Source organism: Eleginops maclovinus, chromosome 9 (genome assembly GCF_036324505.1).
Source record: "Eleginops maclovinus isolate JMC-PN-2008 ecotype Puerto Natales chromosome 9, JC_Emac_rtc_rv5, whole genome shotgun sequence".
In the NCBI taxonomy this organism is placed as follows: Eukaryota; Metazoa; Chordata; class Actinopteri; order Perciformes; family Eleginopidae; genus Eleginops; species Eleginops maclovinus.
Genome location: NC_086357.1, coordinates 24,534,869 through 24,560,509, shown reverse-complemented (window position 1 = coordinate 24,560,509; position 25,641 = coordinate 24,534,869). Strand labels below are relative to the sequence as shown.

At 42.0% G+C, this 25,641-nt stretch overlaps 1 protein-coding gene across 4 annotated transcripts in view; it reads left to right on the top strand.

Moving 5' to 3' along the window:
* The first annotated feature begins 950 nt into the window (after positions 1-950).
* tle2b (TLE family member 2, transcriptional corepressor b) overlaps positions 951-25,641 on the top strand; it is a 94,985-nt gene continuing 70,294 nt past the window's right edge. For 3 of the 4 annotated variants that reach the window (XM_063891525.1, XM_063891526.1, XM_063891523.1), the window contains exons 1-3: positions 5,885-6,664; positions 20,560-20,657; positions 21,563-21,626. In XM_063891525.1, coding sequence (XP_063747595.1) covers positions 6,641-6,664; positions 20,560-20,657; positions 21,563-21,626 — 186 coding nt within the window. In that variant the 5' untranslated portion in view covers positions 5,885-6,640. Of the gene's footprint in view, positions 1,009-1,598; positions 1,689-5,884; positions 6,665-20,559; positions 20,658-21,562; positions 21,627-25,641 lie in introns of those variants that run through there. The other variant, XM_063891524.1, reaches the window with a different exon arrangement.

Genomic DNA, 25,641 nt, shown 5'->3' with positions numbered 1-25,641 from the left:
GAACAATCAATTGCTTGGTCTCATTGTTTGTGTGTGTGCAAGGATGAACAGAAAGAGAGAAAGAAACACAACACATTTAACAAACAAACAAACAAACAAACAAGCAAACATAAAAGGAATAAATTGACTGCAGCATTTCAAAGCAGAAACACAGCCATTGCAGGTTGTGTGTCACAGACGACTTCTTATATCCCTGCAGGTTGTGATTTATGTTGCTCCATGTGCCTCATTAGAAGGCCACCCATTTACTTATTTTGATTTCAGTGTTTGAAGTCGAATAAAGAAAATTGGCCAGGAAAAAAAATCTTTAATTTTCGAGCCGGACAAATCTCAGTAGAGAGAGTTGTTTACCCAATGTGTGTGTGTGAGAGCATACTGTAACCTTTGTGTGTGTGTGTGTGTGTGTGTGTGTGTGTGTGTGTGTGTGTGTGTGTGTGTGTGTGTGTGTGTGTGTGTGTGTGTGTGTGTGCGCAGAACAAATAGGAGGATTGAAATTAACGGCGGATTTACTGAGCATTTATGTAGCGTGACTGACAGCGTGCTTGTGTGTGTGTGTGTGTGTGTGTGTGTGTGTGTGTGTGTGTGTGTGTGTGTGTGTGTGTGTGTGTGTGTGTATGTGTGTGTGTTTGTGTGCAGAATAATTGGGACTTCAATGCCCACAATCCCCACAGACTCCTCATCTTCTCCGCCGCCGCCCTCACCCATTCAGCTGCAGGGTCTGCACGCTATTGGCCTGATTACCCCGTGACATCAGGACCCAACGTGGGGCACCCTCAGAGCGATTGGCTAGAACGGGAAGCCCTTTAGCCAATCAGAGTGCAGAGTCAGCTCTCAAACGAGGAAGAGCTTTTAAGGTGGAACCGATGAGATGCTGCTGTGTTTTCCCACTGTCTAAATTGAGATGTGTACGCATTAAACTCGAGTTTCCCTCTTCTTTACAGCGTGTTGTCGACGTAAAAGTATATAAAACAACACTGTTAGCTAACTGACAGGTGAGCTGGGTTTAATGTAAGTAACATCATCTCAATGACGGTTATTTTATGTTTCAAGGTGCAATTCGTGTTAAAAATTGTGTTTTTCTACCAACTAGCTAAAAAAAAGTATCCCCCCTGTAAGCTAGGTAGGCTAATTCTAGGATGCTAACAATATAATACTGCTGAGTTTTTGTAGCAGAGTTTGGGACAAGTGTATGACTGATGATGATGACGTTTTGTCGATTTAGCTTATTTTTATTTAAGGACTTCGTTGAGCCTGAGACCTAGACCTAGCTTTTTCATTGTAATATCCTATGAAAGTATTGCTGTATTACACTGAAGCGATTAGCCTTTGGTATTGCAGTAAGAGTATTAAATGTTATCTTTAGGATACTTAAAGTGTAGTTTGACTCTTCACAGTTAGCCCCATGTCTTCGTTTGGTAACCACTGCTTGAGGCAATGTTATCTGACTGCTGACACAGATGACTCTCTGCTCTTCTGCTATAAATGTGTACTCCTGTTATTAGCTGATGTAATGAATACACATTAGCAGTCAGTTAATATGACCTGGTGGCTTTGTGAGCTGAACTCTGTGTCTTTACTGTTCCTCCTCTTTGTTTCAGAATGTGCTGACTGTCACTCTGAAGGTGCTGACTCTCCTCTGTGGATCCCCTCAGCAGCCCTGAACTTCCTCATGTATCACAAAGGCACAGGTCAGTGAAATGCACTCTGTTTGAAGCGTCCAACATCTTTGTACAAACTGCAGTTGCTATTTTTGCATCTCTTGCTGCATTTATGGAAAAAAGTAGCTAAAAAAAAAGTGAAAGAAGGGCGCTGCCGGCTTACCTGTGCTCCTTCCTTGCTATACTGTATACAACCCCACTTATGTTGGATGAAAAATGCAATTGATGAGTCAGGAAATGCATCATATGTACTCGTGGATATATGCTTTAGTCCCATGCCAAGATACAAACACCAATACTCCAAGCTTTAAACCTGTGTAAATTCTGGGCTGTGTAGACGTCTGTGTGTTTATACGTCTGCCCATCTGTCTCTCTCAACCCATAAGGAGTCGGGGGAACAATTACCTGCATAATCCATTCTAGACAATTAGATAGTGCTGATTAGTGCAATGGGCTTCATGGGGAATGGTAGTGTTGCTGGTGGGTGTAATGGGAAATAGAACAGGAAAAAAGAGGAGCGAGCAACACAGGGAAAATTGTCCGAAACTTTGACGATTGATTCTCCGGGAAGCACAACTTACCTCCCTAAACGTCATGGCTATCTATCAAGTGGACTGTGCTGTAGTTTTGAGAACAGCTTGGGCCTTTCTGAGTGAAGTTAGCATGTTCCCTCGCTGTCTGTAAGGACATCCGCCTACTGTCTGAACCCCTGCAGCTCAGGTGACTTAGAAACTTTAGATAACTGCAGGTGTGAAGGTGCTGAGGTACTCTCCAAGCTCTGGACAATGAACTTTATATCCAGCAGATGGTGAGGATATTTTTGACTCCAAATATTTTCCCTCTTTGTCTCAAAACTTTTCTTGAATATTGTAAGAAAAGCAATTTGCAGTTACCTCCTCAAAATGTAATACTTGTAGTATTTATTTTCAGTATTTCACAGAGGCATTCAATCTCAGAGCCAATTAAATTTAGTCTTAAAACAATAGATTTGATCCGCGCTGTAGGATATGGTAGAAAGACAAAGAAGTAAAAGTAATAAAAAAGTAAACTGTAGACGCCAATTAAACAAAGACATTAATCTATTCATTATTTGAGGTGAAAAAGATAAAAAATAACTATTAATTGGAAAATATCAATCACTATTTCATACCTGGTTCATTGACTTCAGTCATTTAATATTAATTACATTACACATTTATTACAAATTAATGAATAAAAAAAGAAATCAACTTACTTAACCTCCATGCGCCTTCGCCCACAAACAATTGTATAATTTTATGGAAATGGACTTTTTAATCATGCCTGCTGTGTAATAGTTTCATCCTGTTTAGTATCAGCGCTCTCATGCTATTAATACGAGTCCTTCATCGCTGTTGTCATCGCTACATCAACATGTATTCATTATTTTACCCTCTATAAGTCCCCTGCATGTTCTCCCTCACCAGATATACATAAAATACTCCAAATGAAATGTATAACACTTACTTACAAAATGCTTAAAGTCGTCACAGTGGAAATTCAAACAAACTAAGCTGAGTTTTAATTTGGAAATCCATCACTAGGTTTCCCCCGAATGGATCCATGGTGTTGTTAAAGGCTGCATTGGATAACAGGATGTCTGCACATGGCCTTAATTGCGGCTTTGAAGCTGCCCTTTGGATAACCCGCTTGTTATCAAATGCGGTTTCTGTCTTACTGGAAACCCTCCACGGATGCCAAGACTGACTGTGTCAGACACATCCCCGATTCTGCAGTGTCGGATTAATGGCCGTTTCAAGTTCAAAGGCAGAGCCATCCTGGATAAACTCATTATAAACAGCAGCCAAACACGGCGGGGACTGCTGCACACAACATGTAGAGGCTTTAAATACCTCGCCCACCCTGGGCAGTCCTGTGAATAACATGCAGTGGAGCCGGCGGGGGAGACGCTGTTTCCTCGCTGTAGTGGGGATGTTTGCGGGGTGGTCCAGTGTCCTCCACATGCTTCACTGTTATTGATTTGATGGCATCTCTGGATGGGAGTGAATGTGATGCACACTGCACAATGTGTCGCTCCTGCTTTAATACACATTTGTTATTGACTTTATTTGGTAGATCGCATTGTTTCTTGGTGGCTGTTTTATTTTTATGGGTGGCAGCTGCCCAGTTCTTACTGAACATCCATAAAGTGGTGCAGGGATGACGTACTATTGTAGGACGATCCGGAAGTTAGCATCTTAAGGGCTCCATTGATAGCATATTGGAATATTCCACAAAATAAACTCTGTGTACAAACAAATGCTTAAGATACATACCAGTTTTTTTCTGCATAATTTCACACATTGGCACCAACTTTTATGATTATTTTTAACCGTAAATGCAACTGCCAGAGGTAAGAAGCTAACGTTAGGCTATAAAGGAACTACATTACCTTTGCAAGGATTCACTTCACCACCACTAAGCTAAATGCTGCCAATGTCCAGCAGGATGACGTTTAGTAGTCTCCTTTTCCCACATGTAAGCAACCGCTGTTTTTATGAAACATTTATTTACTTATGGATCTTCTTGGTGTAATTTATTCGGGTACTGTTAACAACAGACCTTATTTCAGGCATTGACATTGACTTTGAGATCAATGAACCCGAAAGTGCTAAAAATGCTAACTCATTTCCAGGTTTAAAGACTCATTCCTGCCCCGCTATCAGTGTCGCCACAGTTACTTCGAAAAAATAATCTGATTAGTGATTACAGATTACTCCTTTAAAAAGTAGTTTAGTTACTTTACTGATTACTTGATTTAAAAAAGTAACTAAGTTAGATTACAAGTTACTTTATTGGTTACTTTCAGCAGCCCCCCAGTGTTTCCAGCTAGAAAATGCGCATCTCTCTCCTCCCTCTGTTGTTGTTTACGTTTGTGTCTCTGCGTGGTATTACACGCGAGTTGTCCTCGTGCTGAAAACGTGACTTAATTGTCGCATAGACGTCACTCCTTTTACTAAGGAAAAGGACAAAAGTATATAAGATAAGTAACTTTAATCTGATTACTGGTTTGGAAATAGTAACGCGTTAGATTACTCGTTAATGAAAAAAGTGGTCAGGTTAGATACTTAGTAAGGCGTTACGGACATCACTGCCCGCTATGTACCAAACAAAGCACCATTGCTGCCATGGAAGAGGGAGATAAATCACTTCCTGTTTGGCAAGTGTTTACAGAGGGTCAGAATAGCAAATGTCAAAGCAGAGTTAAATCAATAATAGCTGTAATGATTATATTACAAATGGATGCGTTTATGAACCGGCAACCTTTCTAATAGTAATCGATAAAAGGGTTCAGGGGAAAATGGCTAATGATGGCAATCGTCTGATTATTGCAAATAAAATGTGTATTCTGCCGAACTTTGTTCAAAATATTGGAAAACATTTCCAAATAAACAGATCTCTTGTGAATATTTGTATTAATTGTGTCATGTTTAGCGGATGTCTTTTCACAGTTTTAAGTAACACAATGAAATGTAAACATGCTGGTGTTTTTATACACACATCTGGTGGCAATTTATTGCAGCAAATTAATATTTGCAAACAAAGCCCAAACCCCCAAAACAAACGTCCATCTTCTGGGACTGATTTGTCATGTAGACTGAATATCAACCCCCATTACTCATGAGTAATGTTCCTTTAATGTTGCACTTTGGGTGGAAGTTTCTCTGCAGGGACATATGTGTTTTGACATGATGATGCATCGTACAGTTGACAAACATCTGGATGCAATGCAGACCACTTCCTGAGGAGGTCTGAGTAATCACATCAGTCCATCAGAGCATCATAAGTGTGTTTACATCTGGATTCATACGCCATTAAGCGTGATAGGACAGCTATCCAATCATCAGTGTCATTTTTATGCACTGTGTAAACTGGCTGATAATCACCGAGTAACTATGTGTGTGTGTGTGTGTGTGTGCAACTCTGCTGCCTGTGTGTCCACGAAGCTGTCAGGAATTTGAATGTCGGAGCGTTTGTGTGTGTGAATCTCGATTCATATCAGTTTGAGTCTTTGTGCATGACTGATTGCTTTGTCCGTCTGACCACAATTGAAAAGGGATCCATCTCTCTCCTCTTTACTCCCTCCCTCCCCTCTCTGCGTGTCTCTATCTGCTCAGTTCCACCTTAAGAGGAGCTTTAGCAGCCTGTCGTGTTTGTGTTGAAGCCAACAGGCACAATATATTACAGTCTAGGGCTTGCTGCTGAAAAGCCCGCTGGATCCTCCACTGACCTGCTGTTCTTTCCTGCTCTCCTCTCCTGTTTTTTTTTCCCCACATTTAGATTAAAAACAAAGCTCTCCCTCTCTATCTCTCTTTTCTCCCCTCCCTCCTCTCTTCTTCTTCTTCTTCCTCTTTTCTGCGGCAGATTCAGTGTGTCAGAGAGAGAGGCTGAAGAGGAGGGAAAAAGCACAGACTATTTGCACGGAGCTGAGTGTGTGTTTATGTTTGTATGTCTCTCCATTGGTCGGCCGGGTGAAGGGGCACCAGGAGGAGAGTAAGAGGAAGGGAAAGAGGAGGAGGAGGAGGAGGAAGAAGAGGGAAGCCTGCCTGGATGAGATTGTCGGTGTCATGTCACTACGTATGGACCTTGACTGATCACAGGGTGAAGAAAAGAGAAAGAGACACTGAGAGGAGGTGGAGTAATTGAGACTTTTACTGTGAGAAGAAGAAGAAGGAGGAGGAGGAGGAGGAGGTGAAGTCTCGTTTTATCATGACATTATTGGGAGAACGAAGCGACGGATTGAGCGCTCTTCAGTTGTGTGTCAACAGGAATTCGCCCTAGAAAAGAAGAGGAGGAAAACACAAGACTCTGGAAGTAGACTGCTGCTTTCCACCCAGCTAAGGAGCAGGACTTACTGAGAGTGTGTGTTAGTGTGTGTGTAACCGGTGGAGGGCAGAGGAGTGGAGGGCCAGGGGACGAACCTGGCCATCAAACGAACTGGCAGCCTCTCCTCTCCTGGGATCATGTACCCTCAGGGCAGGCATCCGGTAAGTACCTCCTTATGTCTTTTTCTCCATGTCTGTCTCACTCCTTTTCTGTCTGTCTCTCTCAACTCCAACCTTGTCAGTTGTGTCTCCCCCTGCCCTCTTTATGCTCTCTCCGTCTCTCCATGCCTCCCTGCCTCTCTTATCTTGAGTTTTCCCTCGTCTTACTTTCTCTTGTTTTTGCATGTTGTGTGTCTTTTCGGCTTGTCCCTCTCTCTTGTTTAAATATAAAGACTGCACTGTAACATGAGGAGAGAGACGTGAGGGGAGTGGGGTTGTTAGGGCTGAGAGATTCCCTGTTATGAACACACACACACACACACACACACACACACACACACACACACACACACACACACACACACACACACACACACACACACACACACACACACATCCCTCTCTGTCAGCTGCACCCAGGTGCCTTTGAGATCTTGTTGATGGTTAGCTGTGTAGGTGGCATTTAACTGAATCTGCACTTCTCAGTGTGTGTGTGTGTGTGTGTGTGTGTGTGTGTGTGTGTGTGTTCCTCTATAAGTGTTTAGTTGGCTCTAGTGGTTGTTGCGTACGTGACACTGTTTGTGTGTGACAATTAATAGATCTGTGCATGTGCGAAAAATTGGTCAGTACAACTGTCAGCTATCCATTTGCTCATTTGGTTGCTAAGCAAACACTTGTGCCTGCACACACACACACACACACACACACACACACACACACACACACACACACACACACACACACACACCCACACGCACACACACCACACGCAGGCTGATTAATTAATTAAATTAATTTACATTTCCTCTAAAACTGGATGGGAAGCACTTCTTCTTTATTCCCTCTTCAAAGTTCCTTTTTCCTCCTTCAGTTTCCTCCTCAATCAGCGGTGAGAATTGGCCGTTAATTTACCTGCCAGGCGGAAATAAAGGTTAAACACAGACTAATATAAAGCACAGGATGAATGACAGCTTAGGCTCGGTCTGGCTTAGGCCATTCGTTTCAAAGGCCCCCCCGATCCGGTTGCTATAATCAGATTTGGTTGTCGGTGTCTTTGTATCTGCTACAAATGGGTCAGTGGCCACTTTGCCTCACAGCCAGCCAACCAACCACTCACTCACTCAGTCAGCCAGCAAGCCAGCTAGCTATCACACAGAATTATGAATGACACTTTCACAAGAGGAAGGCATGAGGAATCAATTATATGTACAGAGGGAATGCTAATAAGTCAGCCACTGGAAGAGAAGAGGAGAGAGAAACTGAAGCTGAGAGAGAAAGTGCAAAACAAAGGGGAGAAGTTGTAAGATGTGAGAGCCAAAAGAGAAAAAAGAATTCTTTAAAAAGGCAAGGCCGGGGGTTGGAAGAGAAATGAAAATGAATGAGAGATGCAAAGGAAGAAAAGAGCGTTAAGATTCCTCTGTTCTCTCCTTTAGAGGCGTATCAGAGCGCTTCCTGCTGCGATGCTCAGCGTTTGTGATAAAGTTCAATCGCGGATACAGCCAACTCCAACCGATCGATCGCCTCCATCTCCTCCTCCTGTCTCTCCTCGGTTTCCCTCCCTCCCCTTCCTCTGCACCTCTCCTCTGCCAGGGGAACTTTATTTCTGGTGTTGCCTTGAAATGTGATCTGCAGAGAGGTGTGAGGGTGAAAAGAACATTTGTGTGTGTGTGTGTGTGTGTGGTTACAGACGGTGTGTGTGAGCATTAACATGTGTGTTTGTCCTCATAAATGCAGAGCAGGGTGACTCGTAAAATATTCAGAGCATCAAGGTTTTTTTTCTACTGGGATATAACCTCAAAACTGGAGCGTTCGAGGAAAATCCAATATTTGAAAAACCATAATTGACTGATGGAAAGAATTGCATTTAAGGAGCGGATGATGCAAACATTGAAATCATATAAGCACACCTGGATATTTTTTCAAAGTGTAAATGAGCTGGTGCTTTTCAGTAGGTGATTTATAACCTCATTTGTTCATTCATTAAATCAGTGACGCTTTTATTTATTCATTCATTCACAGATCAAAAAAGTCCCTTTTTGCCATTTAATTTAAACAACATCAGAATATTAGAAGAGAGGACATATTGACTGTTTTAAACCAAACTAAATTTCTCACTACTTTAAAGAGCTTCTGCTAATTTTCAGCCTCATGTTTGTATTTTGTGTCTCCACTGGGACATGTCTCCATGCTTTAATGTTCAAAAAGCTCTTTATTTCTCTCGTACTGCCTGTGCTGCAGCTCCTGTTTTCGCCCTCTGTCTGAAACCAGAGCCAAGTCTGCTCTGATTGGTTAGCTGGCCGGCTCTGTTGTCATTGGTCAACCTCTTAGAGATGTCCCGCCTCTTAGCCTATCACGTAAAATGTGTTGGAGTGCTAGCCAATGGAAGCGCGAGAGTTACATCATGATGTCACTATGTTACAGAAGTAAACAAAAAAGTCCAATGGAGGCATTTCAGGCAGGGGGGGAGGTGTGTGATCGAGATGTTAGCCTCTGCAGACCTTTTTCATGCACAAAAACCTATATAACATTCAACAGGAAAGGGAAAACCCCTCAAAACATATCAGGGCCCCTTTAAAGTTACAGTAACCCATGTGAAGATGGTTTTCAGTTGTGTAAAATACATGTAGTTTTACAAAGATCTGATGGTACCATGCAAAAGCTCGACCACACATCTGTTATTTAACTTCGCAGTGAGCAGGCGGGACTCCGCAGCCTTGATGTGTCTTTGTTGGCGTCAGTCAAAGATCAGGGCCCACTTCCTGTCAGAAATAGATGGACAGAGCTGCCTTCGTGAGCCTCTGGAAATGATAAGGAAGGTGCCACAAGGCGGCTCAGGCTTCCATTTCTTTCTTTTTTATCAGAGGAGAAGTCAGACTTTGTTCTCCTCGCTCTCTGGCAGGAAAAGGTTAAAGCTGATGGCTGATTTGCCAGCCGAGCGGAGCTGTAATTGGTTCCACTGGATTTTTGTGGCAAACATTATCAGAGCTGTGAGAATGTGTGTAACGTGTGTGTGATTCCTTTTTATGTATCCTTGTCTCTTTAGTGCTTTTGTGAGAGTGCACATTTTTTGTGTTAACCATGTTTGTTGTTGCCTTGGTGTGTGTGTGTGTGTGTGTGTGTGTGTGTGTGTGTGTGTGTGTGTGTGTGTGTCCTGCGGCAGGCTTTGTTTTATGTGTGTGCTTTTGCCCTTAAGTGCAAAGTGTCTGTGTGTGTTAGTATGTGTAAGTCTTGGTGTGTGTGTGTGCGTGCTATGTAAGTGTTTCTATTTGTCCTTGTGTTCCTGTTAAAGGGCTTGTGTGTGAGCAGCTGTTAAAGTGTGTGTGTGTGTGTGTGTGTTTAGACCTGGGGGAGGAAGGGGAAAGGAGAGCAGGGTTTGTGTGCACTGTGTGCCAACAACAATAACAATAAATAATGTCCCAGTCCGACCTCGACTGCTGCTGTGAATGTACGAGCCCCCTGATTGGCTGCCACACCCCGGTGAGGAAGAGAGAGAAAGATTTACGGCGTGTTGTCGTGCTAAACAAAGATCTCTGTAACTGCTACATCATTTCAAACGTATATTAATTCAACACATTACCAACAAACACACGGAGGATTCGCTCTGCTTCACTCCTGGCACGTTTACAACGGGTCAAAGTTGAGCAGAGTGAAAGTATAAGGTGTAGCAAAGGTGTCAAAAATAAAGTTGTATTGATATTTTTAAACTAAAGTTAAGTTACGAGGCCCGGTTCTGCTGTCTGCATGTGGTTCAGCCACAGTTGCGTCATGGTTTCATCAGCCTTGAGAAAGTGCGACTGTATTTGACCTTGGTCAGTGTTTAGAAATATGCAGAATTTGAGGGGAGTTAGCCCTGGAAAATCCTTGAAAAGTCCTTGAATTTACTGTTTAAGAAGGTCTGAAAAACTCTGATACAACAATTTATTCTCAGCCATAGACGTTGGGATGGCTGTAGTCTTGAAGATCAAAGTTAGACGTTCACCAAGCCAGCGATAAAAGACAGATTTGAAAAGAGATGTGACTTGGCTCCTGTTTAGTGTTTAGCAAGAATAAAATATGACAACATAACACTGTGGATAAACAATCAAATCCGCTCTGATCATTTTGCTACATCATGCATGAGCGTCATTCAATCTGCGCTGGAAAGACGTCGTGACAATCAAGCATCTGTTTAATTATTAGCAGGAGTGTGTGTGACTACGTAAAAAAAAGAGAAGAAGAAATGTGCCAAGTGTGTGCGGTACAATCGAAGTAGCTATTTGAAAATCGTTGCATTGTAAGTGTGTGTGTGTGTGTGTGTGTGTGTGTGTGTGTGTGTGTGTGTGTGTGTGGAGGAGGGCGTCCTTCTCCTTTGGCCACCAGTAGGGTAACACTTTATTTTTACCGCCAAGTAAACAAACTATTGCCAAATATGTGGCCACAGACGTCACATATGCTCCGTTAATGAGAGCACAGTGTTTGGGTGCGTCTTAAAGGTGTGTGTGTGTGTGTGTGTGTGTGTGTGTGTGTGTGTGTGTGTGTGTGTGTGTGTGTGTGTGTGTGTGTGTGTGTGTGTGTGTGTGTGTGTGTGTGTGTGTGTGTGTGTGTGTGTGTGTGTGTGTGTGTGTGTGTGTGTGTGTGTGTGTGTGTGTGTGTGTGTGTGTGTGTGTGTGTGTGTGTGTGTGTGTGTGTGTTTAATTTGGGAGTACATTCTGTAGTTGCAGTGGCTGAGCTTTACTAATTATTTGTGTGTTGAATTGTGCAAGTGCGTTCAAATGTGTGTAAAGAGTTTTTGGGACATGCCAGTGTGCTCTGTTTGCTTTTTCACGCACACTGCTTGGACCTTTTTCATTTTTCTGGCATCTAGCTGTGTCAGGCTGTTTGTTTTCTCCCAACATTTTGTGGCTGTAATGCAAGTCGTGCACGGTAAACAGCGCTGCAGATTGCCGTCACCTCCTACAGATGACATTTTCCCCCGCCTTTCCCTTGTCATCGCCTTGTTTACATTTAATTTCCTTCAGCATTGCAAACCCAGAAAATGGCGAAAAGTCAACAATACAGCTGTAGTAAGACGACCTGCAGAACAAAGGGAGAATCGTACAAACAAACAAACAACTTCTAGTCAGACGTCGGCAGCCACCTGGATTAGGTCTGCTCTGTGATTTAGAAAGAAGAGCCTTTTCTGTCCTGTGTTCGTCTCTTTGCCATTAAAAGAAACGATCAGAGCGAGAGCTTTGATGGAGTCCAGAGACTCTTTCCACTGCCAATCTCTCCCTGATTTGTAATCCAACGTGAGCTGCAGCATTAGCTCACCAGCCCTCTGAATGACTGGCTTTCTTGCTGACTGTTTTAATGACTGCCTTACTTTTGATTTGCTGGCGGGCTGCTAATTTAATTGACTGTCAAACCGAATGACTGACCGACGGTGTGGCAAAGGTGTCCATTGGTTTTTCAGCACAACAGGAGGGGCCACTAACTCTAAATGAGCTGCTTTTGTTGTGGGAAGTTGGCAGCCTCTCTCTGTCAGAAATTGGAAATCCTTTTATTCGCCCCACAGCGGGGAAATGTACATTGTTACAGCAAAGGGACAGTGCAGACAAAAGGCAAAAATAAGATTGGTACTGTAGTTGAGTGACATTTTAAGTCAAGCGGGAAGCAAAGTTTAATAAAAAGAAAAACAAATCTGTGCACTAAATGAGTAGCAGCATAATGAAAAGTATATCAGTAATGAGGTAACGAAGTGTGTGTTGCACAGTCATCCATTCAACACTCTGAGATAATGGACATAGGTGTTATTGCACAACAGATTGTCAAATTGTGTTGATTGTGTCGAACATATGTATATATTACTTCGTTTAAAACCCCTTTTCTAGGCTCTTATCTCTTTATGTTATATGTTCTTGTTTATGTTCGCACTGTGGGACTGCCAGAAACGGTATTTGAATTTTCTGTACGTATAACACACGTGTGGAAACTTTGACAATAAAGTGGACTTTGACTTGACTAGTGCGCATTGGTTTGGTAGGTTGTAAATTAACACGTCAATGCTAGCTTTTAGCAAAAACCCTCTAAAATTGGGTGACAAACACTTTTCCGATCGCCAGCAGACAAGTGTGCCTTTTTTTTTTAATGAAATGTGTCACATTAGATGTAACAGACACTTCCTGTAGGAGCTTGGCCCAACACTATAGCTACCGAGGTGTTATAACTCCCTGGAATGACCTTGCTGACGCGTTGATTAAGATACCGTATGTTGTGCTTCGATGAAGAATCGGCTGGCTCGTCTCCGGCTCCGATGTGCATCATCAAAGTACAGTGAGTCCATATCCATCCATATTTCAGAACGACCGGACAAACTATTCTTGCATGCAATCTCGTGATAATTCGCCCAAAAAACCATTACCCTTCCGGGGTCAAACACAACCAATCATATGACATGACACACCTTTAAGGTTCAAGGTTTTTATTTGTCATATTTAATTACCATGGCAGCGACAATGGTTTTTGGCACACAGTACATAACACACAATATAAACATGACTCTTCATAAATATGGCTCTTGCACGCTGGTTACTTACTTATTTTTCATCTTATTAAATGTCTCTTTTATAATCTTAAACCAGTGTTGGTGATTGCTTGAACAGTGGAAAGATAGTTTTCATGACTTTTCTGTAGTTTTCAAGTTAAAATTGATTGTGTTTTAAGAGGTTCAGAGGTTAAATCACTGTTATGGTTAATGGAGTCTGTTGGTTTTGAGGAAAACATATGTATCGTATGTTCTATGTTCCTGTTGATTTGAACCGGCGTTATAACATCTCGCTTTAGAAGGCCAAATAAATAGTGTGTTCATTAAGTTGTCATCCCATCACTGCAGATAAATGCTTGAGACGATAAATACCTGGACGACTGCAGAGTAATTTGTCCCGGGGAATGAATGCCAACTGTAACCATTTCCATTAAAGACAAAAGCCAGATGTTGGCGGGTATTTAGCCAAGTGGGAAAGAGGCTTGCATTGTCAAAACCTTTAAGTAGTCTGAGGAATTAAAGGAAGGAAGGAAATCTTATAAATATGGCTGATATGCAAACACTTCTTCGGTGTGACATCCACCCACAGCCCAAAGCAGCGAGTGGTGTTTCCTGTTCGCTGCAGCTCACTTCAGCCGACACACAGAGACGTACACAAGGGGCACTGGCACCCCTCTGCCACACTTGCTATTTCTCATCTATTCATGTGCCTTTTTTCCTAAATATTTCACCAGCCAATTATTATTTCATGCCCTATCTGAATGTGTCTCTGCTTGTCTCGGAGAGAGCAAAAGGAAGAACAAAGGGGCTAAGAAGGAGAAGTGAAAAACAAAAGAAGAGCAAAGGGAAAGAGAGGGAGAGGGAGAGAGAAAGAGAGGGAGAGGGAGAGAGAGAATGTTTTGTTTGTGGGTGTTTTGTTCCAATGAATGCTTCCGTGCATAGGCTTGCCTGCTTATGCCGTGTGAATACTCATGTGTTGGTAGGAGATTTGCCAGAGGGCTAAACAGATAGACAGGAGGAGATAAGCAGAGAGATGGAATCATTTCTGTCCCAATCACTCCCAGACCTGCATCTGCTCCTCAGTCGCTGTCTCACTCGTGCAGTTTTAGCTGTAAAAACCTTTTACCTCTTTATCTGTACTGGATGTCTGTGACACCCACGATTTTGGTATTGAGTGGTACGGTCAGTTCCTTTTCAATGTATATAGATCCTGTTTTAAAGAGGCGTTAATTTAACTGTATTCATTATATAGGATGAAGTGTGTGGTGTTTATATATTGTGTATACAGAGAAAGCTGCTCATTATTGAACCTATTGGGATCAATCAATTTAATAATCGAGATGTTTAATAACGGTAGGATCTTTTTGGAGACTGACTTGCAGGAAGAGAGGAGGTGGTATCAGACAGAGTTTCTGCTAGGTGTGCCTAATAATAATAATAATAATAATAATAATAAAACTAAAATTGGGAGGATGTTGACTGATAATTTCCCATAAATATAAATGTATATTAAATATTTGGAGTCTAATCATAAAATAGTGGCACTGCCAAGTTTACTTTTCACTTTTTACAGTGAACATCTTGGTCAATTCTTTAGTAAAGACATTTTATGCATCCTTGACACTATTTTAAAACGTTGTGTAGCGGGAGGGAAATGCAAATAAGGTATATTTAATTATGATTAATGGCTGCAAATATTAGTGGATTGACAGAAAAACAACTGGCAAGTAATATTTGTACAAACAGGCTGAAAAAGCTGTTTTCAGACACAGAGATTTCCAGCCTTTCTCCAGACATGACGTTGGACTATAAACTTGGACGGACATCATGAAATTACTTGCAGCCCTATGATGCTTTATGTCAAATAATCTGCAGCACATTGTTTTGGTAAAGCCTCTGTGATAGTTCGTTGATCCATCATCTGTCCTTTTAATTTAGTCTTCTCAATGTGCTTAAGCACTCACTTTATACTGCTGCTGCTGGACGTGCAATAAAACCCAGTGAAACACAGACAGATACTGACAGACAGGTGATGTTACAGCCACCTCCATCCTGTTATGTGATACAGCTCAATGGGCTTCACCCTCCCCCGCCCCCCCCCCCCCCTCTCCCTCCATAGATAATCCCTCGTAATTCTCTGCTTGCCCGTGCCAGCTCGGCCAAATTGTGATTGACTGCTGTCCCACATGGTGTATATTTGTGTGTGTGTGTGTGTGTGTGTGTGTGTGTGTGTGTGTGTGTGTTTGTTTACGCTCAAGTGACACACTCCTCCCTCCCTCTGCCCCTTCCTACACCTCCTCCTCTCTAGATTAACCGGATCAGTTTTGGGTTTCAGGATCCCCTATGCTGGCTGCTCTCACACACACACACACACACACACACACACACACACACACACACACACACACACACACACACACACACACACACACACACACACACACACACACACACACACACACACACACACACACACACACACACACACACACACTACAAGACAGGCGGTAGGCGTTTTTTGGCCCTCGATGACGCACTATTGGACCCCTAACAGTCTGGGCTGCCATCTGTCACAGTACAGGAGAGACCAGATCCCCACTCCAATAACAAATGTTAGCTCTGGTGTACATACGGCCCGACTTGATGATGCCTCCATCTTTGTAAACACTGCAGGAGGATCCACATTTACTCACTGAAATAACTTATGGCTTCGTTTAAGGCTGGGAGATGAGGAGGAAATCCCAAAACACCCAAATCAAATTCCTCAATATCCTGTAACAATATTGTACCATTTACTATCTGTGATTTCTAAGAAAAATGACACAATGGGATTATTGATAAATAGTATGTATGATAACTAAGTGGATAAAGGCAATAATATAAAAAATGTTGGGTAAATACGGAAAATGACATGAAATACATGCAGTATATTGAAGTACATTGTGCACATTTAGGCTTAAATTCTATTGTTTGTATAACTATTTGTAATTGTATTTAATTTGTATTTGCTTCTTAAGTTTCTAATAATATTTAAATGTTATATACATATTTATTGCATGTTCTTGAGCTTTTACACTTTCTATATATATATATGTATTTATTTTTTATTGCACATTCATACTTTAGTTTCTTACTTTTCTATAGAGATAAATATATACAGTATTATTTATTTTTTATTGCAAATTCTTACTACAACGTTTATTTTGCTATATTTACTCTTATTTTTTCCTTTATTTTATTTTAAAAATGGACCAACTGTCACTTAACCCAATTTCCTCCGGAATAAATAAAGACATCTGATTCTAATAATTCCCTGTAATGCATGACACTAATGCAATATCACAAAATCCGAAGGCTATGATGATAACCGGCCTCATAACACAATAAGATAACTCTATATTTTTTCCCTTTTTCCTTTTAGCTCAGTCCTATTAATTCTAATAAGCAGGAACTGGTTTGATCCCAGCTTTCCAAACTCTATCCTGACAGGCAGAGCACAGACAGGGAATAGTTCTCCTTTTGCCTGAGGAGCTTTATTCTATTTTTCATTTCCTTTTTGCTCATAAGAAACTGCTGGCTCCATGAAACTCATTCGGAGAAAGGAGCAATTGGAGCTTCAAAAGTAAGGCATTTTCTGGGCAACAGATAAAAGAATATCAAATCTCTCTCATCACAGAAGACGCCATGTCGACACCGACGGCCACGGCTCTTGTATAATCCTGATCTGATCTGTGACTACGGGCTTTGTTATATGACTTAGTGCTGCTGATGTAACCCGCCAGCAGCACTTTATCCGTGTGCATCCGCATGAGTATGTGTCTGTGGGTTCGTGGCAGCAGATGGTGGTGGCAGTATTACCACAGTCGGATGGACAGGATGGAGAGACAGCGCTGTGTTCAGTCTCTTCCTCCCATCCCCTGTGTGTCAGACGGATGAATGGCCGTCTATCTCTCTCAGTCAGCAGCTCTTCCATCATCCGTCCCCCTGCTCGTCCTTCCCCTCCTCTGTAAAGATGTCAGACTTGTCTATTACTCCATCCCTCAGCAGTCAACGTGTAAAAATCCTGCATTCAGAAGTAGAAAAAGTATTGGCATCAGAATATACTTAGAGTACCAAAAGTAGAAGCACTTGGTATGGATTATGACACATTTCAGAATCATATATTTAGATATTTATTAAGGGATTATGATTATTGATAAACTAATGTGTCAATGACAGCTAATAAAGATGGAGCTAATTTGTTCTTATTGCTGGATATCTCAACCTATAGTCATATCTGATAGACTGAGGAATGGAGGGAGAGGAGGGAGATAGATGCTCATCTTCAGAGGTGGGAGGTAACTCAGTACAGGAAGGAGTAGTTTGAGGTACTTGTACTTTAGTTGAGTATTTCCATTTAATGCTACTTTATACTTCTACTCCACAACATTTTAAATATATTAATGTACTACTTTTGGTACTCTGAGTTTATTCTGATGCCTCTTTGTACTTTTTAATGTAGGATTTTAAGTTGTAACAGTGCTTTTTACTATTTAGTATTGCTACTTTTACTTTAATGAAGGATCTGAGTACTTGTTCCACAACTGAGGTCCACAAAATCAAATTTCCTTGACTAGTATGTGGCTTCACTAAACAGCTGGGATCAAGTGTGTCAAAATATAAATGGTGGTGGGGATGAATGCACCTTTTATCATTTCTCTATCTCTCCCCCCTCCCTCTTCATCAATCCATCCCTGTTTGTTTCCCTGTAACTCCAAATCTGCAGAGTTTGTGTGTTTGTCAATGGCTGTGTGGGCGTGTGTGTGCCAGATCACTATCTACCCTCCCCCCTCCTCCCCTCGCCCACTTAGTGTGTGTGGTGCGAATCAAGGTCAGTGGGGATCTGTTGGCAAACCCCCCCTCCCTTCCCTCATTTTCATCCATCCCATCTACCCCCTCCCTCCCTCCCTCCCTCCCTCCATGTATCTCTCTACCGCACACACACACACACACACACACACACACCCAGATGGTTTGTGTATGTTGTGCCCATGCTGCCATCTAGATGTCCCCGCTCCGCCTGCCTCGGCTCAGTTTAGCTCGGCTCAGCTCGGCCCCCTGGATTAATTACTGGGGAACCCACCGCGTCCCTGACCTCCACCGCCGGACTAATTGAAATCTAATTGAATTGTGCTTGTCTAGACTAATGAAGCCCCTCCACTGAAACCGCCAATCTCTTAGCCGTGTAGCTGCAGGCCGATAGCCACCCAGCTGCATGGCGCCGGACGTTTGGTCGGAGGGACGGAATAATAACCGGCTCGGGTTACTTGCTTGCTGGTTGGAAGTTTGATGGTTTTATCACAGGTGTTATTAGGTTTAACGTTGGGCACATACATCCCAAATGTTGGTATAGACATTTGGGATGGACATCAGAGCGGCCAACTCAGTGCACATTTTTAAACAAGATTTTTTTAGATTAGCTTTTTATTAGCGACACCTGCCTTTAAATGGTCTTTTAGTCTTTATAATTGACCTATTTTTATATTGTTTTATGTATTTAATTGGTCTGAAAGGGTTTTAACTTTTATTATTTTAATTTTATTTGTATTATTTATTTAAAAGCAACATTTCATTTTAAGTTGGCCTTTTATTTATTTACCCTTTATTGTAATTATGGGGGTTTTATTACTATCATCCTTTTACATTTTATTGTACATGTTTGCTTTTATTTATAGAGTTTTTTATCTTGGCCTTGATTTTTCAAATGTTATATTTTGTTGCTATGCTGCACGTCTGGAAATGGCTCACATCTGATCTGAGGGGAATTTCTTTTTGTTTGTTTTTAACTTCTGATGTGTGCCATTTTTGTAAAGCACTTTGAGCTGCGTGTGCTGTATGAAAAGTGCTTTATAAATAAAGCTTTATTATTATAGAGGGAAACTCTAGGTTTAGGTGCACTCATCATACAGTGTGAAGCCTTTACAGAGGTAGGGGGGGTGTTGATGAAATGTGCCTTCCTTTGCACTAAAAGCATCAGAGGGAGGTTGGATCTTAGCAGGAAGCTGGATCCTCCTGCTGAGGCCGATCGCTGACAGGTGAGGAGAAGTGGAAGAGACACCTGGCTGTCTGCATCCTCCCCGGGCTAACAGCGGGAGTCCGGCGGTGCAGGGGAAATCAGCCAAACCAATTTATGGAGAGGAGAGTTTTCTTACAAAAAAAATGTCCACAACAACTTCAGTTTACTCTGGATTTTTCCTGGCGACAGACTTAAACCCTATTGGCAAAAATAAACTGCTACAGACACGAAAAAACTGCCCTTGCTTATTGTTTCATGAAGAATATTGAGGAGCTTTGGAGCAAGTTGTGAAGCTGTGTGCAAAAAGGGGCACCAGTTAGGAAACCGTCCTATTTTAACATCGATAGATCCATTTTATGGTGCTTTTAATGAGTCTATTCTGTCCTTTTCTTTAATGTTTGGTAACTGTCTTTAAAGAGCAGGAACTCTCTGTCGGATCATAAAGTGGTCTAGCACACTGATTGGTGAGCCACAGCTAAACCTGGAGACCCTGTACTTCAGACAGTTACAGCGGTTATCCAGCTCTATATTGGATCATAACTCCCGCCTCCTTCTGCACACACAATGAACCTGGAGGAGGGCAGCTGTAGAAAGTGCTTTATGGGAGAGGTGGAGGAGGTGGTGAGGAGGTCAACCCCAGGGAGGTGTTTGTTTTGTTGGGTCTTCTTTAGCTTTTAGCAGGTGAGAGACGGAGCCGTGATTCCATATAAGTTATTCATTTGACGCTTCCTCCCTCCTCAGCTCTTTGAAGCCTGGAATACATTAGCAACCTGGCAGAGGGGAGAGGATGCTAATGTGGAAGAGAGGGAGAGTTAGAGGAGAGGAAGAAAGAGAGGAGAGAAGGAGGCAGAGTCATTAGAGGAGGAGGAGAACAGAGGGGGGAGAGGACACGGCTTTATGATGTGTGGGAAGGAGACTGACCTCCCCCCTCACTTTCATCTTGGCTTTTCTCTCCCCTCTGCCTTCCTCCCTGACACACACACACACACACACACACACACACACACACACACACACACACACACACACACACACACACACACACACACACACACACTTAAATGTCCAGTGTGTTTGATTTTGGGGGATCTTTAAGCAGGAATGTAATATAATATTCATTACCGTGTTTTCATCAGATTATAATCATCTGAAACTTTAACCCTTCAGATCTACATTTCTTTTGCACACACACACACACACACACACACACACACACACACACACACACACACACACACACACACACACACACACACACACACACACACACACACACACACACACACACACCTGAGTTTCAGTTGGTAATTATTTTGTCCTCTCCTTCTTCATCCTGCTCAGGTTCCCTTACAACCCGGCCAGTCTTTCAAGTTCACCGTCCTGGAAACCCTGGACCGCATCAAGGAGGAATTCCAGTTCCTCCAGGCGCAGTATCACAGGTACACACACACACACACTATATTATATTACACACTTGACACACACTGTCCTTAATCTTTATCACCCCAATTAATGAATAAATTATGGGACACTGTCTCTGAGTTGCAAACCCAAACTTTATCAAGTCTTTGTTACTCATCACAGTCTTTGTAATATTTACTCCTTTTCAGTAAGAAGTAAATCATTGAGGATTTGTTGTCATTATTAACGTTCAGTGAACTTAAATGTGCTTTTTGATTGCAGAGATTATTAGTTATTGCTTTAATATTAATATAATTAAACAAATCAAACTTATTATTTGGTTATACTTAACAGTTTGACACATATTGAAGACTTTCTTGATAAATAGGGACATTTTTAAAGCTTGCATTTGCAAAGGTTTGTCCTGATTTCATCTATTATTGGCCCTATTACATGGTATTATAATGTAATGCAGTTGAAACGCATTTGAAAGTACTTTGTAGACCAAACCTGGGTTGGATGCATTGAAAAAGCACACAAAATCAACAAAACGGCGCAAACAGGACATGACATGTGAAGATTTATCAGGACCTTTTGGGCTCCCTAACAGAACTCTTATATAAACACACCGAATGCACACATGACAAATATAACCAGACACAGAAGGTCTTATGAAACTGACCTCACATGAAGGTGTGATGAATGCAGAGGAGAATAAAACACACACCCTGCTGGCATTTGCTTCCATGAAGGTGATATATTTCAGTGTCACTTTTAGCAGTAATAGGCAGCCTGAGAATATTTTTTTAGGTATCCTTCCTTACACAGCATTAAACTCTGTTTGACCTCTGGGATATCCTGTGGGAATTATAATTCACTTCTTCTTCAGTGGAAGAAAATACACCATTTAATCCACGTGTGTCCTCTCTGCGTCCTTGTGCAGCCTGAAACTGGAGTGTGAGAAGCTGGCCAGTGAGAAGACGGAGATGCAGAGGCACTACATCATGGTGAGTCCAATCAGACTTTTACCACAGCTGTGTTTGGATTCTTTTTTTAGTGTGTCTGGGCCAATCAGAACGTCTGAAAAGAGTCTGATGGGTTCTTACATAGGAATTACAATCAGGGGAGTTGTGTCTGGGCTTCATTTTTTTACTGGATCAGCATTAAGTGTATATTTAGTTGTCAGTCAGGAGTGAACTGTTTGTCTCTTCTCTCTCAGGATACATTTTCTCCTCTCTGCTCTAACTTCTCATTTCATTTACATCAATATGCTGTTTATAAAAGGCCCTATTATGCTTTTTGGAGGTTTTCCCTTTCCTGTAGTGTGTTGTATAAGTTTTGGTGCATGTAAACAGTCTCAAAACGTTGAATTCCCAAAATTCGGAACCCCCCTGCCTAAAACACCTCAATTAGACCCCTTTGTTATCTTCTGTAACTTAGTGACATCACAACGTACCACTCACGTTTCTATTTGCTCCAGCTCCAGCAAATGGTATGTGATAGGCGAAGGGGCGGGACATCTCTAAGAGGTTGACCAATCACAACAACCATATTCACATGGATTAGTGTAACTTAAAAGGGGCCCAATTAGGTTATGGGGGGTTTTCCCTTTCCTGTAGAATGTTATATGGGTTTATGTTCATGAAAAAGGTCTGCAGAGCTTAAAATCTCTCCCACACGCCCCCCTCTGCCTCCATTGGACTCCTTTGTTTACTTCTGTAACATAGTGACATCACTATGCAACACTCCCGCTTCTATTGGCTAGTGCTCCAACACATTGTACGTGATAGTGAAGGGGCGGGACATCTTTAAACGGTTGACCAGTCACAACAGAGGCGGCCAGCTAACCAATCAGAGCAGACTGGGCTCTGGGTTCAGACAGAGGGTGAAAGAGATGCTGCAGCACAGGCAGTATGAGAAAAATAAAGAGCTTTCTGAACATTAAAGCATGGAGACATGTCAGAGGAGAGGAACAAAACACAAATATGACATGAAGATGAGCACAACATGTCCTCTTTAATAATTGGTCGTTATCTATTTGAAAAACATGTTATTTTGGTACGTGTGGTACTCTTGAATATGTTGCACAAACCATTACTGAACCAATATTTTCTTGCACACTTTTTTCTCTTAAACCTACTTCTGCTTTTATCCATATCTTTTCCCATTTTTCCCCCCTCCTACTTCAGTCCCTGCTTCCTCTTTTTGTTTTCTCTCGTGCGCTAACAGCCCGAGCTCCCTCTGCGTCGAAGTGTCTGAGCGACTAAAGGCTCACATGTATCGTAAGCCTTCGTCTGTGGTACAAAACCAACACAGAGCCGACCAGAATACGATATGCACCATCTGCTAAGCTGCTCGCATTTCATAAACCTGGGAGAGCAGGCGGGATCAGGGCCGTAAGCTAGATAGACACAGAGACACAGAGACACAGAGAGAGAGACAGAGAGAGAGAGAGACACACAGGAGATGCACTATACACATGTCCATTCATCTACACACACACACTAGTTCTTCTCTTCTTGTGAGGATCTACCATTAATAACTGTATTCCTCAGGCCCCGACTTATCCTAATTCCTGTTTTAATGACTGACATTAATAAGTGCCTGATAAAATCACAGTTTGACTCTTTGATAAAACTTTCTGATAATGTCATATCACGTTATTACTTTACAAATGGTGTTTTTAATATATTTTACTAGGGAAGAAATAATAAAGCATAATAATAAAGCACTTTTTGAACATTTAATCACGTGAGCATGTCACAGTAGAGGCACAAAATAGATATATTAACCTCAAAATGAGCATAAAAGGGCGCCTTTAATCATGACTTGCAAAAAGGCACATCTAAAAGTAGAGATGACATTTTCTTAGCTTCTGATCTCTCACTTAAAGTTATGTCAAAAGAAAACTTCCCAGAATAAAGTTGCAACAAAACTAAATAACAAGGCAGCTGTTTCAAATGTTTCTAGGGCGACTTTCCCTAGAAAGCTCTGTAGCGTTGCACTGTGTGTAGAGGAAAGCCAAACTGATTTTTTTATTTGAACATGCCACCCACATTGCGACCATACCGAGCCACATTTCCACCCTCCGTTTATTTTGGACTTGCAGGTGTTACAAATTGCGAGCTTTATGACTCCTTCACTCATGCTGAAGAACTTCAACACCGACGACATGATGACAAGTGTGTGTGTGTGTAGGGCTGAAGAGTCCTGTGTGCTGCAGCTGCTTCAAAGTTGTTGCATGTCGTGTGTGTGTGTTTTTTGTGCTCAACACGCAAACATGAGACTGACGGGTGAATTTCCACTCGTCAGATTCAAAATTGCAAAAAGCCAGGTTTCTTTTTAGGATTTGGAACTACACAAACCTTCGGCTGGCTTTTCAAAACAGAATGACTCCTCGAACCAACCTATCTTTATAAAAATACCCTCACTATACTTTTCAAATTGGCACTGGAAGAAGCATGTGCACATAATGATACAGAGCAGAACACACACAAAGAAAAACCTCCAAAAAACCACAGTCATGTGCACAGTAGCTGCAGTGTCATTATGGCAATGAAAATCCCAACTCCTAAGCCTCTACAACATTGTAACAGTAATATATATATGTATATATATATATAAGGAATAAACAATAAAACAATAATAAATAGGGCGAGAAGAAAAAGGAACCGAAATCAAACAGTGCAAGATAATGTTGTAAGTGACCAATGGGCAGTGACATGTGTAGAAATAAACTATTTACAGGTAGAATATAATAAAATGAGCCCTTACCTAATGTCTGACACCAACGGTTTCACACAATTACTGCAACATCCACCTTCCTCTCCTTCGCGTGCAACTGTTTATCTCTCCCCGGACAGAAGCTATGGATGACATTTGATCACACTTTGTGCACATTAAATGTCATGGCCTTTGCATTGTTGGTAAACTAAGCAGTCAGAGATAAGCACGAGAGCATCTTCTGCTTCATGTTGCATGTAGGTTTATGTGGCCTCAGGTGCTGGTGCCACATCGTGATATGTTAGCATAGCAGGCGGTTAGCACTGCAGGCTGTTTTATTTGAACTGGGGCTCACTGTGGTGTAGTGGCTAGCATACACAGTGCTATGCAGCTTCGAAGGCATGGCTCAGAAAAGAGAGGAAGGGGAAAAAATGGAGAGAGAAAAAGAGATAGAGGAGAGAAAGAGAAGCTCAAAGGGAAAGATAGCTTGAGAGAAAAAAGGCTCAGAGAGTGTCAAAAAAACAGGGAGCAGCTGAGGGAGGGAAAGATACAAAGGGACACAGAGAATAAAAGAGGGGAGGGAGGGAGTGATAGAGGAGATACAGAGGGAAAGAGGGGTAGAGAGGGGGAAAGAAAAAGCTAAGAAGGGATAAGAGAGACGAAAGGAGAAAGAGAAGATACCAAGGGACAGAAGAGAGCAGAGACGGAGGGTGAAAGAAGATGCTGTGAAAGGATGAAATGGAGAGAGAGAAAGGAGACTATATGCAACACACAGAGCGAGAGAAAGAGATAGTGATGTGTTTGTGTGGGGGGACGTGAAATGAAAGAAAGAGAGATAGAGAGGGGAAGAGAGAGCGGTTGCACGCACAGACACGTAAATAATGTGAAGCAACGACGGACTCGCTGCGCCCACAGAGGAGATAACCCAGAAGGCTATATTTAGCTTGTTAGGCCTGTCGTCCACACTCAGGCCTGCTTCCACACTGCACTGCCTCTGCTGCTCGGCTGAGGCTGCTTAATATAACAGGGTGAGGGTTTGGATAGTAGGGAGATGGTTGCGCAGGGTAATTAAAGGCTGATGCATGTTAATGTGGAAGCTGAAACACCCAAGACCATATGATGGTTTAGAAAACTTGTATTTTCTCTGTTAGGTGGCAAAATGTGAAAGAGTTGTCATTGTTATGGTGTTTTTTGAAAGTATAGAGTGGTGCAGTGGTGTCGTATTTTTGTAGGTTGACCCGTTAGCATCTTCAAGGGGTCCCTCAACAAAAAGCATTAGGATTTCCACATTGGATTTCC